The sequence below is a fragment of the Tinamus guttatus genome, unplaced genomic scaffold, assembly GCF_059628265.1.
Source record: "Tinamus guttatus ecotype Peru unplaced genomic scaffold, ASM5962826v1 Tinamus_guttatus_pri_ptg000942l, whole genome shotgun sequence".
NCBI classification, from domain to species: domain Eukaryota; kingdom Metazoa; phylum Chordata; class Aves; order Tinamiformes; family Tinamidae; genus Tinamus; species Tinamus guttatus.
The window spans coordinates 333,623-349,218 of NW_028289476.1; the positions used below are offsets into that span (position 1 = coordinate 333,623).

The 15,596-nt window shown below is 47.3% G+C and overlaps 1 protein-coding gene across 1 annotated transcript in view; it reads right to left on the reverse strand.

Annotated features, from left to right (window-relative positions):
- The window catches only part of NEO1 (neogenin 1), a 130,639-nt gene that overhangs the window by 86,270 nt on the left and 28,773 nt on the right, over nt 1–15,596 (reverse strand). Inside the window, exon 2 of the mRNA XM_088538191.1 lies at nt 2,133–2,450. Coding sequence (XP_088394317.1) covers nt 2,133–2,450 — 318 coding nt within the window. The remainder of the gene's footprint in view (nt 1–2,132; nt 2,451–15,596) is intronic.

A 15,596-nucleotide genomic window follows, 5' to 3' on the forward strand; every position in this document is an offset into this window, starting at 1 on the left:
AAAGCTCCTCCAGAGCATAGATGAGTTTGTAACGCTGCACCAGAAACAAATCGAAATGAGAAACCAAGGGACCGGCTCTTACAACAAACCATTCAGTCACTGTTGGGTGCAGGGAACGTGTATTTGGTCTTGCTTTTTCCCTCAAGAGCTTGGCTACGCACCCCTGCATATCGTATGTATGTGAACAGAGGCAAACAGCAACACCCTGGCTTATCACTATGTGGCATTACAGCAGCAGAGCGCTCCTTCCTAACATTCCTAATTTTTTAACTCTGTCAAAAAGCCTAAAATCCAGAATTTATCAACCTGTTTCAGTTCCATGTGTGTTTCCGCATAGGCAGGTTGCTCGGCCTCATGAAAACCAGCTGTTGCATTATTGCAATTAAAAGAAGCCAAAAGCTCCCAAACACGCTCCCGTGTCCCGTCATACCAATGAAGCAGCAGCAGCTCAAATGCAGAGGCTGTGCACAAGCACATCCCCCTGCAAGGAAGAGCAGCCAGAAGATGCTTCATCCGCACTCGCTCCCTTCATCCGCACTCGCTCCCAGGTCTCCAGGGTAAAATAGATTTTTTTTTTAAAAAAAGGAAAATTCATTGCAATTCTTTTTTTTTTTTTTTTTAACAGTAAAAGGCTCTTGGAAACCCGCCCCTTTTTAAAAAAAACTGTCTTAAAGCAGTATTTTCCATACTGATGCAGGAAAGCAAAAGGAATTGGTAATTTTGAAAGGTGGTTTTTGCCTGATCTTCCTTTTTAACCCTTTTAATTTTATCCGGTGATCAGAGGGACCAACATGCTAACAGCTACTGACACTGTGGATGATTCCTTGTAGGAAAGGGCAGAATGGCCCAAGATCAAGACATTAGGAGTCCTTTTACTGCCACCACTGTCAAGAAGCTTAGGAAGGGATATTCCATTCGGAGAGCCTCCGAAAGTCGCTCCTCTAAGACAAAAACCTCGAGTCTTTATACCGACATTTCTGATCTTTTGCAGTGCTACAGGATGGCTTAACAGAAACAACATCTGAATACAAACGAGGAGCAGCAGCTCTGGGCCCTGCTGCTGTGCCGGAGAGGGGAATTCATTACCTTGAGCCTCCTATTAGGGGGAAGGAGGAAAAGAAACGGTTTGAAAGGCTGACACGGAGATCATTAGAGAAACAACAAATTGCTTCATCGGCTCTTTCTCCCCATTAAGCTGCCTTAGTTTACCCTTTGTGTTGTTTTCTCAAGTCTCGCTCTTACAAAGTAATTATAAGGCTGTTTCAGATGCAGTTTATCAAAAAAAAGGATATGCTACCTCAAAGGATTAAAGACTCTGAAAATCCTGAATCCTGAGTTAAAGTGAATGATACTCCAAAACCAGGTCATATTCTCCAAATGCTCTATTTTTTTCCTCCACTGGCCTTAATCCCCCCCGTTTTACTGCTTTAAAATTCCCAAATGAGAACTATTACATCTGTCTCAACATCACTTGCAATAAAGAAAAAAAGGTGAGGGAGGAGGTGGTGATCTGTGTTTTCTTAATATCTGTAAAGAAGCTTGTAAGAGCTTTACAGAAAGTTTTTGAGCACCAAGTTGTTAGTTACTTTTCAAAAGCTTTTAATTCGTAAGTCATGGCCAGGAATTACCAAAATATGAAATTCCAGTATTCCTTATTTCACCAGAAACCCCCAAAAAACTAGAGAACTGGAACACACCACTAGTCCTTAGAAGCTTCTCAAATTTTTCTTGGTATACAAGGCAGACAAATCTCAACACAGAAGCACCCAGGGAAACTATATATTTTTTTTCTCCATGCAAAAGTAGTAAAATTCTGCTCTTTATTTCTTCCTAAGCTTGGACAAGCCTTTATCGTAAGGACATACCTGATCATTCCTGCCTTTTCTCTTCCTAACCCTCTCATCTTGGTTTTCCCGCTCTTCAGTGTTTCCATAAAAATGCCCATACACTAAACAGAGAGATGCACAGAATCCAAGGCAACTCTCGGCCAGTAGAGATAGGGCCCCAGTTTTGCTGAAGAGCGACAGAACTTTCTTCTCTCTCCAAGTTCCTTCCTCTTCTCGCAAGAGGAGATGTATACCATCCTGCTGTGAACTACGAAAATAATTTAAAAATAACAAAAAAGGACCTACCCGCTACCGTGAGCTTTGCTGTCCTGCTTACGATGGTCCCCAGGCTGTCCACAGTGGCCACGCACTGGTAATACCCCTCATCAGGTCTGTTGTGCTTGGAATGCACCACGCTGGTGATGAGCAGAGCCCCGTCCGGGAGCAGCTGGCGCCGGTCGTCCGACGCCAGGTTGAGGAAGGTGCCGTCCTTCTTCCACTCGATCTTGGGCGGCGCGTCGCAGAGCGCCGAGCAGTTCATGACCACGGCCGCGCCGCGCACTGACACCACGTCCGCGGGCTCCGCCAGGAAGCGGAAAGGAGTGAAGGTCCTCACCGAGGATCCTGCCAAGGAAAAGTGAGGGAAAAACGTTAGTTTGGGCTTTTTATGCTTTTATTTAAAAAAAAAAAAAGAAGAAAAAATGAGTCCCGTGGAAGCATTTTAACACGTACAGTGCAGCATAATACCTATCGCCACTTGTGGTAACGCTTCCCCATGCGCCTTTGGGGTGACTTGGTCACAGGACAGTTTTCTCCCTGACCTAGCGGCTCTTAGAGTGCACACATGCTTGTAAATCATGCATCCAAAGCATGAAAAAAGTTAGCTGTGTATCCCATTCCACTAACGGTCCTAGGAAATCCCTTCTCCCCACCACCACTTTTCCATTAGAGAAAGCTTATGGAAAACGTGCTATCTGTTCATGACTGAAGGCGGCTTTAGCTTTTCCGAAGAAAGCCTCAAAAATTGAAATGTTTGAAGCATTAACTCCAAAATGCCTCAAAACTGTGCTCCCCCGCCCAGGAAAAGGAAAAAAAAATCCTTTTGCCAACAGCCGACCTGTGAAATAATTAAATGTGAAATCACATTAAAAGCAAATATTTGCAAGTAAAATAATGAAATATTTGTAACATTTTGTAGCTAAAATACTCGGTCTGTGAACGGGGTGCTTTGATTGTGATAAACACTCAAGTACGAAATACAATGAACTAAATACTATGCGGGGGAGCTACTCTGCCACTACTGCTAAAGGGCAGAAACTATTTGCATCAGAGTCTGCTCTGAACATATATGTTCACCAATGAATTTCTGAAATAATTAAAAAATAAGTTTTCATTGCTTTTCATCACTATTATCAAGAATAATTCAGACCTTCAGAGAAAGCATCTGCTTTTAGTAAATTCATAATGTAATTCCGGGCTCAATACATCAAGCGAGAACCACAATACCTTTCTTTCTCCTCTCCTAGCTAAGGATAAACACGATTACTTTCCCATTTTAAGTATTCCCAGAAGACATCGATAATTAACATCTACTTTCCATCGCGAAGTGAATTTTAATTACTGTATTTCTAGCACACTTGGTCAAGCAGAAAGACTGCGTGCCAACGCGCTTCGATTTGACTAAGTCGAGTCGCCCACAGAGAGCCGAAGGGAGGAAGGCTTGCGGGAAGGAACGGCTTCCCAAAAGGGCACACCTTCTTAACATGCCTATCTGGGAAGTAGATAATAATGGTATTTAATTAAAAATCATTTGTAGGCTGATCTGATTGCTATCCATCGAGTCAGACACCCACAAACGCCGTTTTCCATGTGCAAACTCCTGGGAGCTCTGCGGGAGACGCTCGGGTCCCCGGGCGAAGGAGCAGGAGCTCACCGAGCTGCGCTTCTCCTCTGCTCTCCTCCGACCTCCCCGCAGCCGTTTGGGGACCCGGGGGAAAGGAGGAAAGCCACCAGGATGCATGGGGCTCTGCCCCGGGGCAGACGAGCAGCACATTGAGACGTCGGGGTGACACGAAGTGGCAGAGTGACACGGGTGACACTGTCGGGGTGTTTGCTACAGGCTGCCTGGCACGAAGAGGGACAGTGCGTACGTGGTGGTGGCGAGGGGAAGATCTTGGAACTGGAGCCAATTTGGCTGGTTTACAGCTCCCTTAGATCCTTCCCCCTCCCTGTTTAAGAGATTTGGGGCTTTTCTAGACCTCCTGATAACTCTCAAATTCTCCAAATCACCCAATGGATCTGAGTTGGCTTCAACCAAGATCAAACAATTCAAAAATATCAACAAAAAAAAAATCCAAGTAGCACTTTTTGCTGGTCCTTTACTTAGTGCAGCCGACATCTTCCTCTCCTGCTTCTAGCACTGATGGCTCTGGACATGTAATTCTTTTCACCCACAGAAGAGCACTGCAACAAGCGTGTATCACCCAACCACCAAGCACAAAACTGCTGTAACTCCAGAGTCACTTTTTCCGCCCCAAATGACGCAGTAAGGCACCCAAGCCCATCCTCCAGGCAAGGGCAGGCCTCCAGCCCAGCAGCAGCCAGGGATACCCCTGCTGGAAGGGGTCACACCAGGCTCGGAGCTACGGAGACCGCTTCCCCCAACACCCACGTGTATCAAGTGGGGCATATTTGTCCTTCCAAACTAAGCTCCAAAGCAATTCAAGAGCAAACACATAATGCCCTTGAAATCCGATGTTTAAAATAGAAGCGTCTGACGACACCTCAAGCAGACCAGCAGCGAGTACCGTCGTGCTCCTTCTGCGCAGCGCAAGGCAAGGAGAAAAGAGTCAAGCTCTCCTGCTGCAAGACTGAAGTTCTAAAGGCTTTTCACCAGAATTTAATTAACGTTCCGAGCGGCCCTTGTAATCCTAAACGCAGTATGTCATGCCCTGCCTAACCCCGATCACTGTGAATTCCTGAACTCCAGAATTAGCCAGGCACGTTTTAGTGGAAGACGTTACAAACACAGCTAATCTTCCAAGCGCCAACAAGAGCTCCCAACGATCCCGTCGTGCGGCTCTGTTCAAACACTCACTGCCAAGGAGCACATTATCTATACGGACAAGCTGTAACACACGTTAATCTCTAAATAGAAGCAAGTATTAGTTAGGTTCGTATTTTCCGTCGCCAACGCTGCAGGCATTCTGCACTCCCCCAGTAAGCAGCAGTTTCACACAATGTTACAGCCCCGCGGAGCTCACGCCGGAGCAAGGACAGGTCCTGCACGCTCCCTCCCGTTCCTGCCCATGCCCAGACCGCTCCCTCCATTACGTTAGAGCCACAAAAGCTGCTGCACTTCAGCGTCAAGAAAAAAAAGGAGGAAAACGTCAAAGTGAGCCCTGGTTTAACAACCCAGAGGAGCTGACGGCAGAGCCCCGGGCAGTGCCACCAAAGCGGTATCGCCACGCACCAACCTAGACCTTCCAGGCTACTTGCTACATTCCCTGCTCCTTCAGCACCAGCAGATTTTCCTCTTTTATGATTCAATACATTATAGCAGAAATATTCATCAAAAAGAGTAACTCATCCTCACCCTGCTGTCATCAAGCGCTGTGCTAGCAGCAACCGCTGGGGAATTGCGAGGCCTGGAGTCACTCTGGCCAAAGAGGGAACGAGCTCTGGTCCCAAGGCCCAAAGGGGGAGCATCAGGAAGCCCCGAGCCCCTTTTCCCCCTTACATGGAAAGAACTCTTCTGGCCCAAGAAACACAGCAAGGTCTGGAGGGCTTGCTCAGGGACACCACCACAGAACCGCTGTGGGTGGAAAAGACCTTCAAGAGCATCGAGTCCAACCACAGAAGTTCCACGGAGGGAACAGCGACTGCCTAGGACAGCACGATAAACCCTGCACTGCTCTCAGTTAACTTACAGTTTAGGGACAGTCCTTCTTCATGGTCCGCTGCGAAGAGCATCCCTCTCCTCCCCAGCACTCCTGCGCAGACGCCGCTACCAACGCACACACGTTCGCTCCCCCAGCGAACACCACAGAAACGAGGATGCTCGGCATTCACACACCAACAACAAGAAAAAGAAACTTCTATTTCTAGATTTTGTCCTCGCCTCGCCTTAAGGGATCCTCATCCTTCAGACGATGCAGTCGATAACCCACGAACACGCTCAAGCAAAGCGCTCTGCACTTGGCAGCTCTCTGCTTCCTCTTGCTTGAAAATGATAAGTTATTGCTGGTTTCATCTTAATTGACCTTCCCTACAGATCTCAGGCAGGAAATTATAGAAACCCGGAAAAAAAAAGATTTAGCCCATTAAAAATATTCGCGTGGAAAGAGAATCAAGAATAAAATGTCCACGTAACGTATAGGGTGCATGCAGCAAGGCACTGAAAAATAAGCACCCTGCGTGTACGCCAGCCACGCTTTCTGCAGTAATACAACCTTCTCACATATCCTTAAATGAGGTGAAGGAAAACAAGATATGATTAGCAGCAAAATCCGCAGATTATAATTTCAACTACCAAAGTTTTCAGGAGCTACCTTTACGCCGGGTGCTTATTTGCACGGCCTTTCTGACACCTCTAAGCAGTTGGATGTTTTTACCTAATATTTTTTTTGCACAGGGAAGCGACGCTAAGGTGACTTCAGAGAGATGACAGGTTGTCTCCCTTGCCAAGCATGAGAAAGAAGGGGATGGCAAACACTTACTTTTAATATTAGCATCCACTACACAAGACCAGGCTTTAAGCAATATTTAATCCTACAGTAGCCATTTTCCCTGCTCTGTCAGACTGGTTCGGGAAAAGCTACGCTCAGCATTTCTACAAAAATTTACTAGAGGGCACTGTAAAAACACCTACCCAAGAGAGGGAAACTCCTCCTTTCTGCTAGTGGTGGGGAACAATAGGACTTTGACTTTGCCACAGAAATAACTACCAGATGTCCAGAGCCGACAACGCCGCGCTTGTTAACGCGGGAAGGAATCCGCATTTTTTCCGCAAGTCATGGACTTGCCTCGAGCTCCCGTGTGCCCAGGTACCCACAGGGACATAATTTACCTCTTCAGACACGTGGAGTGTAAAATGCAAGCAAGTAAAAGTAGTAAAAGCAAGCAACGATTTTCAAAAGGGATAAATAATAATAATAATGATGATGATGATGATGCAAAGTTTCCCTATATTATCCAGTGCACACAAAATACAGGCAAGACACTAGACATTTAGCAAAACTATGGGCCAGGTACAATAATACTTCATCAATAATAGTAATCCATGCTACCCAAGGGCACATATAGGATGTGGAAAGCGCATTAAAGGATGGAGGCCAGCGCGGCTGCAGCCGCACGCGTCGCTGCGCTGCTCCATGCCACCGACTCAACGCTCTTCTTCGGGGCAGTTGCAAAGTCGGATTGCAGAGGACGGGGAGGCAGAAGGAAACGCTGTGGGAAGGGAATACAGCGTGTCCCAGCCCCAGCAATGGTTTAAAATGGTGCATGGAGAGATATAACAACGACAAGAAGGGATTTTTTTTTTTTTAGAGGAAGCTTAAAATGAAAAAGGAAGGGCTGAGCAACGAAAAGAAGACCAAGCAATGGTGAATACTTCCAACATCTACTTTTTTTCCCCTGAAGCAACCTCTTGTGTGCTTCATAAAGAGAAACACCTTCAATGTTTCATCAAGCAAGGATCACCTAGGAGGACCAGGAAACAGAAGGAACAGAAGTCCATGTGCCAGAGCAGAAAGTATCCCGTCAACTCAGTGCCACATCACAGACTAGACCAGAGTGGATGCTATGTAGATTCACACTTTTTTTTTTCTTACATTCAGTTTTCCCCATAAGATTCATGTTTTGTGTTACAATTCATCATTACACCGGAAAATAAGCTTGCAACAAAAACTGCCCTTTCCAGAACCTAATGCTGCAGCTCCGCAACGGGAACTGCAGGAGGCACCACGCAACCAGCAGGACCACACGGGCAAGGCTGCTGTTCAGACAACAGCTTTGGTGCAGGTTTGTTGTTCGAGGAGCCCAAACAGAAAAATACACCGTTCAGAGGCAAAAATGATCAGGAACACCCATCTTTACACCAATTAGTGAAATACCAGAATCTGTGTCAGAGCCACTCCCTGTTGACCATTACAGTTTCAGAGCACAATCCGAACCAACCACCACGAGCAGTGTGCATCAAATTTGTTCAGAATTGGGCAGACTCTGAAGTTCTCTGTGTTTTTTTACCTTCTCATCCATCTCTGCACCTTTATTTCCAAAGCGTTCCATTTTCAAGAGTAAGGGACTGGCTCCCGCTCCAAAACCCTGCTGGCATTTAACAGGCAAGGCAGGCGGGTGTCTCGGGACACAGCGCCTGGTGGGCATCGAGCTACAGCCACAGCCAGCAGAATTAAAACCATTTCTCTCCAAAGAGAAGGAAAATCCCACCTACAGCATTGGCTGAATGCCAGAAGGAAAAAAAAAAAAAAAAAAAAGCATGGGTAGTTTACACTAGATGGACAGAAAATTAGGAATTTGCGTGGTTTTCACCACTTAGAAGAAATATTTACGTCACAAGGTCCATTCTTAACACTGTCTTTAGTGCAAACGGAACACAGAGGCGCCGGGAGCCCAGATCCTGCACCAGCATAACGCAGCCCCATATCCAAGAACACCCCTTAGCTGACTGAAACCTACAGCCACAATCGGAAGTGGGAATGGGAAGCTCTGCTAGGCAGCTGTCAAGGCGCTGCAGCAACAAAATAAAACAAGCAAGCAAAAAATACGTCACTGTTTTCAATATGAGCAGCAATACTTCATCCTCCCACTGCTGTAGCGCTTGGTAGAAGCATTCACACATATGCAGTAACACGTATAGGTGTCCTAAACAGCACCAGCAGCCGCTCGTACGGGTGCTCCGTGACCGTGGGGAACCCCCGCACCGAGGGGGAACGTGAATCTCTGTCTAGCGAGAGGCTCCTTGCAGAGAGCTTCTGAGGTTGAACAGTTACAGACATCCTACAGCAGCAACCATTTAAATTCAATACAAATTACCTGCTGAATTTCACCAGTCAAGCCCTAACAGCCAAATCACATACTCTGTAGCATCTTCTAAAGTGTATAATCACACACACCTACCCATATTCCTTTTTATAGCCAGGCCCTTTTCTTCAAAGCACCGTTATTTTTAACAAACAGAAGTGACTGATCTAACCCAGATTTACAGATCTTATTAGTACCGCTGATCAGACGCCTACATACAAAATGCAACGGGGAGTACAAAACCCAGAACGCTACTGAACTAGATTTTAGGAAAATCTAGCAGATCTAACACTGCTGGAAATGCAGGCCTGTTTGTAGACAGAAATCGGAATTCATACACGACATGAGCACGTGCCCGACGGGCTGATCCCCAACCACGCGCTGCACGAAGCCGCCCTGGAGCCGGGAGGAGCCGTCCCGCGCGGCACCAACTGCACCCGAGCGATGCCGAGGACACTGCCGTGCAAGCAGGAGAGCCAATTCCCAGATTGGTGGTTACTGCTTTTTAATATGTAAACAAACAGCTCTGCTTCGGAACGGCCACTGCACATCTAACATTTGCATCCAAAACAGATCTCTGACCATTTAATTACACTAATCCGCTATTACAGCTTTGCAGTCATGTTACCGGACCTAGGTGATATTGTTCACTAACAGATGCCATGACAGTGTTAATTAGCAATTCCTAAGCAAAGAGATAAAAGAAAGGCCAAATTCCTGCTTTTTCCACTCAAAATTCTTGACTCCTCTCACACAAGCAGGGGTTGGCATGAGAGAATCTCCCCTTTCTGTTACAGAAAGGGGAGAAGCACCCAAGGGAACAAGGACATTCTTGTACCTTCTTTTCAAGGAAAGCATAAACCACGGGATACAGCACAGCAGAACGCACCTAACTCACTACATTCCCTGTTTGATCTCAGTTGAAAGTACAGCAAAATGAGCTGAAAGACGGTTTTAAACCCTTTGCACAGATTCTTGTCTCTTCTGAAAGCATATTAATGAAAGGGCTTCCTTTTTCCTTTTCTAAAGACAAATAACAGCTTTCATCTAGCTTGTTTACTCACTTAACCTCCTAAATCCCTGGAGGTTTGATTAGCAGTTTTTGTTGAGGCAAAATAAAAAGCACTCCAAAATCCTACCTCTGGTTTTATAAATGTGTAAGGAAGAGATCTAACAGTTCATTTATGATATAGATTATTCCATCAAAGCAGGAAAGCAAAGCTGTTTTAAAAAAGAGCTTGTATAAAAATGGAAATACAAGTATTCCATATGTCAAATAAATTATCATATTACAGGCACGGACATTAGGTTACCTGAATTGCTAACAGCAGACAGTCAGGAATGCTTGAAAAGCATTATTTAAGAATTAAGCAATTCTTAAATCAGCATTAGGAGGAGTTTGTTTTTAACCCTTTTATTGTGATTTCCCGATAACCAGGAAAGTTCTCACAACAGCTACTTAAGAAGCCACTAAGTGAAAATTTCAGTGCATTGGACAAGGTGCTCCTAGGGCATAGCTTACCCCTTGGGTTCACGGGAGGCGGGACAGAGAGCTCCTCCTCTCCTGGGCTTGGACCCGCTCCTGTCCTCCCTGCAGGCACCCCGAACAGCCGGGCTCCAGTTACTCCATGGCTTTGAAGCCACCCTAACAGGTAGAGCTCACCTGCACATGTCAGCTGTCAGGCAAACAAACAGGCCCGCTACAGGGTTACTGGGTACATCACGGCAACAAGCACCCAGGAGGAGCCAACAGCTCCGCAGAAACAGGGCGATGCCTTTCCCAACCAGCAGCAACACGGCTCAGGTTTCTTCCAACAGACTTAGGGACTTAAACCATATTTAAAGTGGTCTCCTAAGAGAAACATTTCCCTTCATAGTACGGCAGGTTCTTCAACCCACCTGGACCTTGCTTCTTACTTGTCCTTACTCTCCGAAATAAAGTTTTGCCTGCTAATGCTTCCTGAAACAAAGCTCGAGGTGCCGGTCTCACCCTCTCCTCAGATTGCGTGTCCCAGATTTACTGAGTAACTAGGTTAGAAGGGACCTCTGGAGGTGACCTCGTCCAAACACCTGCTCAAAGCAGGTCTAATTAGAGCAGGTGACTCAGGGATCCGGCCAGCCAAGTTCTGAGCATCTCTAAGGATATGCAATAATAAAAAGCAAAAGAGCAAAAAATGAGCAAGCATCCAAAGTAGAAAAAACTGGCAAGAGATACGCTCATCCCCTTCCAGTAATTGCTTTCCATTACTCTCCAAACTGCACCCTTCGCTCCTCCCAGAAGTATGATTAGGTAAAACATATTTGAAAAGGCTTAAATTACACATTTTGGGTGGAAACATGAGCTTGTGATACAGCCTAACCTAATCTAAACACATCGATCTCTTGACTGACGAGTTTGCTGATGTTCTAATCAAGGCTTTGCTTGCACTGACAATTATGTTAATTGCACCGTCTGGGCAGCAAGCACAGAGCATACAAGGCAAACGACCACGACAGTGAAGAATCAACCTCAACACAGCGCCATTAACTCCTGCATCGTCCTTCGAGTCCCCTCATCCGCACGCGACGTCAGTCCTCGACTCCGGCCCTCAACTCCTCGGGTTAATCTGTCACCCTGTGGTGGAAGTGGCCGCTGCCACTGACCCCTCCACAGCACAACACAGCGTGAGCCGCCACCAGCCACGAGCAGCTCCCCAGGGGCCGGTCACGGCAGCGTCTCGGACGTGGCTGCTTCCAAGGTGGTCAGCAGTGACGACGGCCACCAGCTTGAGCCTGTTTCAGTGGTGGTGACTGGCCACCAGCAAGGCGAACAGCCACAACAGATCCCTAGTCAGCCAGTTAGCAGCCCTGGTCTTGGCCGGTGTGAGACGCCCCAGCCTTGCAATTTCAGCATCTATGAAGGAGAGACGGAGAAAAATCAAGTAGTACAGCGGGTCGGATAACGTCCTGCAGGACGAGCTCGCACTCAGGCAAGGCAGCAGCGCTTCCATTCTAGCTAACGTGCGCCGACAGAACTGCACTGAAACAGAGCACAGCGTAAGGCAGGATAAGCACCGAAACAGAAAACAAGCGCCAGGAGACAGCAAGGAAGTTCTCCCCAGCGCCACCGGATCACCACCTCGAGGATAAAACCACAAATATTCCCAGCTGAAAGGCAAACGGCCTCCTCCCAGGCCTCCACCGCTGACCACCGTCCAGACGTTATTACAGAACTAAAAATACCCTCGGTCTCATACGCCAAGTCTGTTCTGAGGTTTTATGTACATGGCCTGCATGAACTTCTCCTTGAGAAACTCTCGCAACACAAACACCCCTCAATTACAGCATAATTAAGTAATTACAGTCCCTGGTAAGTCTGATTTAACATTCAGAAGTTATGTTAAAGGGGGGAAAAAAGCTTTAAACAATGTTTCAATCTATTCAGACCACATTATGCATATCACAAATCAGAAACTATGGTTTATAGCACAGTAATTTCCACTCTTTATGCTAAAGTTGTCAATGAAAAAAGTCTTTAGTGATTTTGTTAAGTAGTAACAAACACATAGAGAAAACAGAACTACCTCACTACCCCCTTTCTGTTGTAAAAGGGAAAAGGAGAGGGGGCAAAGAAGGGAAAAGAAAGTTTGTGCTTTCCAAGAGCGCTCACTGCATTTTCACATGGAGAAGTCCAAGACACAGGCACGTAAAGCAAATTTTAAATCAACTCCATGACAGAAACACCCGTTCCTACAGATCTAGTTATAAAAGCAAAATGGCCAAACAGAAGCTGGGAATTGTTCAGAAAAGGAATATTTTTTCCAGGCGAGTCATTGCGGAGGAGCGCCGGGCTGAAACCGCGCCAGGACAACCGCACGCCATGAGGCGCTGCAGAACGGCGCTTCCTCCAGGTGCCCAACGCCAATCTACCTTCACAACTGCACGTTTTGCAGACAGCACCAATAAGTGCCTCTAAGATTTTAAGTCAATATTATCTTCAAAGAGATGCACCTCAGCACAGCAAAAAAGCTAGAACCACCAACATGGCCAGATAAGTGTTTGGTGATAAAGCACGCATCAAATCCCTGAAGAGGCTTACCAATAATGGCATTAGATCTACCTCAACGTTTAAGCTAGTTTTACTTCTAAAACAGTGCAGCAGCTCTTCATAAAGGTAAGATTTTTCAAGCAAGTGGTATTGTGCAGGCTGACGGGGCCTCTTGTACAAGGTATCACCTCTTAGATCTTCTCAGTCCCATGCAGCTGAGGGAGCCCAACAGGGACAACTTCTGTGCAGTTTAATTATGTTTAAACACGCCCAGAGAAATGCAATTCTGCATCTAAGTGCTGCTTTTTATGAGCAATTTAGGAAAATTATTTTTCCCAGAACGGATTTCAAAGAAAAACATCTCCTTGGAAACTGTAACTATCAGGAGCGCTCCAGCAGACCCGGGGCTACCCAGAGGGGCCGTGCGATACAAGAGAGGGCAACCCATAGCGAGGCACCGTCTAACGAGGGCTGCTTGGCACGCGCCGACGGACAGCGCAAGGCAAGGCCGCGTCTCACAGCCAAAGAGCAACAAAGCCCCGGAGAGGCAACAGTGACACTGGAATAAGCAGCGTTAAGCACTCTTTTTTTGCCTTGACTGAGTCTATTTTTACACAAATAAAGATTACAGGTAAAGCCATGGCTTACCCAAGCAGGAGGCGGTGCCAAGCACCGACACCTGGAGGGCTGGTGACTGGAACTACCCGGCAAACCCAGAGCCCGTGAGAGGCAGCGTTCGTGCCTGAACAACGAGCTGACGAGAACACCTGGAGAGCAGCGCCCTACGTTTGCATAACTTGTTTTCAGCTCATGGGAAAAAATTAGTATTTACATGGTCAAGACTTATTATTAGACTAAAGTGCCTGGGATATCTCATCGATTAAATTAAGCATCATTAATTGGGCGGCAACTCGGAGATCTCAACACCATGCCGAGAATGTAATTAAGGCTTCATTAAGTGATCAGATAAGAAAAGGAAGCACTTTCCCCACCATATAATTCAAGGTTAAGCTGCAACCAACTAAGAGTTATTAAGAGCAGCCACAGACCCTCAGGAACCACAAACGAGACTGTTTTAGCCATGGCAGGAGCCATGCTCCTCCTGCAGCTCTCTGGTAACCCTGGAAGAAGGAAGTCCCAGGAGCTTCCAAATACAGATGGGTTTTCAGGAGGCTCAAACGGGTTCCAGAAACAGGAAAGCAACTCCAAGCTGCCACTGTTCATCACCCTATCCTAAAGTTCTAAATTTAAATAAAATTTGAAATAGAGAGATACATTCTCAGGCAACGCCTGGCTTTAACCACTTGATTTTACCACTATATTGGATCAATTTGCATGTGGTGCTGAAGAAAACTTCTAATACTTCATATTAGAACAGAAAAGTGTGCAGCTTCCCACCCAGCCAACCGCACCAGGGCAGAACTGGAGGAAACGGCTCGGATGTCTGGTGCAGGCACGGAGCTCGGTCGCTAGGAGAGGGCACACGGTCACTTGAAGGCACTTCGGATGGGGAGCTGCTGGAGAGAGCCCAGTGCAGGGCCTGGAACATCTGCCCTACGAGGAGAGGCTGAGGGAGCTGGGCCTGTTCAGCCTGGAGAAGAGAAGGCTGAGAGGGGACCTGAGCAGCACCTGTAAGTACCTCAAGGGAGGCAGTGAGGAGGACGGGCCGGCCTCTTTTGACTAGTGGCCACAGACAGAACTAGAGGAAACGGCCAGAAACTGAAGCATCAAAAGTTCCACAGGAACTTAAGGAAAAATTTATTAACAGTGAGGGTGACAGAGCACTGGAACAGGCTGCCCAGAGAGGTTGTGGAGTCTCCTTCTCTGGAGATCTTCAAACCCGCTTGGACGCAGTCCTGTGCCACGTGCTCTAGGTGACCCTGCGTGTGCAGGGGCTTGGACTAGATGACCTCTAGAGGTCCCTTCCGACCTTAAGCATTCTATGATTCTATGATTCTCTCTCAGCCACAGCAGCTGTTTCCCTCGGCCCAAACGCCTCGCGCTAATGCGGGCACCCAGGAGGGCAGCAGGGCGCTGCGGCACCATGGCGAGGCGGCGCCCGTGAGGCGGCGGTGGAGGGAAAGGAGCCCTTCTCCGTGCGGTCCTGGGGGAAACACAAGGGTTTGCACAGAGACTGCAGTGAGATGTTCATCAAAACTGCACCTAGGTGCGGTCTGAGCATTGTCTGCCGTTAAAGAGATCCCTGGCTCCCACTGGTGGCAGGCAACGCCTGAGCTCCCTGGCACTCCAGTCCTCGTTTTGTCACATACCTGTGGCCTGAATTCTCAAAAATACACACACACACACACACACACACAAAAAAAAAAAAAAAAAAACACGGAATCACCCTGGTAAAAAATCACCTTTGGAAAGGCCGGTGCCTACCCAGCTCCGCTCCAAGCACCCCTCACGGAGTGGAGGTACCCACGTCCCTGGCGCCATGAGTTACCGGAGCCGACCCGAAGGCAGCGCGGCCGCCGCAGCAGCACTCGGCCCCACGTGGGCCTGGGCAAGGTAAAAGGCTCCTCAGCTTGCCATTCCTTTCATCTATGGTTTCAAAATGCGCACAGCGACCTTGGCTAGGCTCCGGGCGGTAATTTTGCAGCCAGGCAATTCCCGCAGCAGCGTTTTCCCCCAGCGCAGCTTTTCCCATGGGGAAGGCCATGCACACAAAACCTGCCGTGCATCCTTGCTCCCAGCAG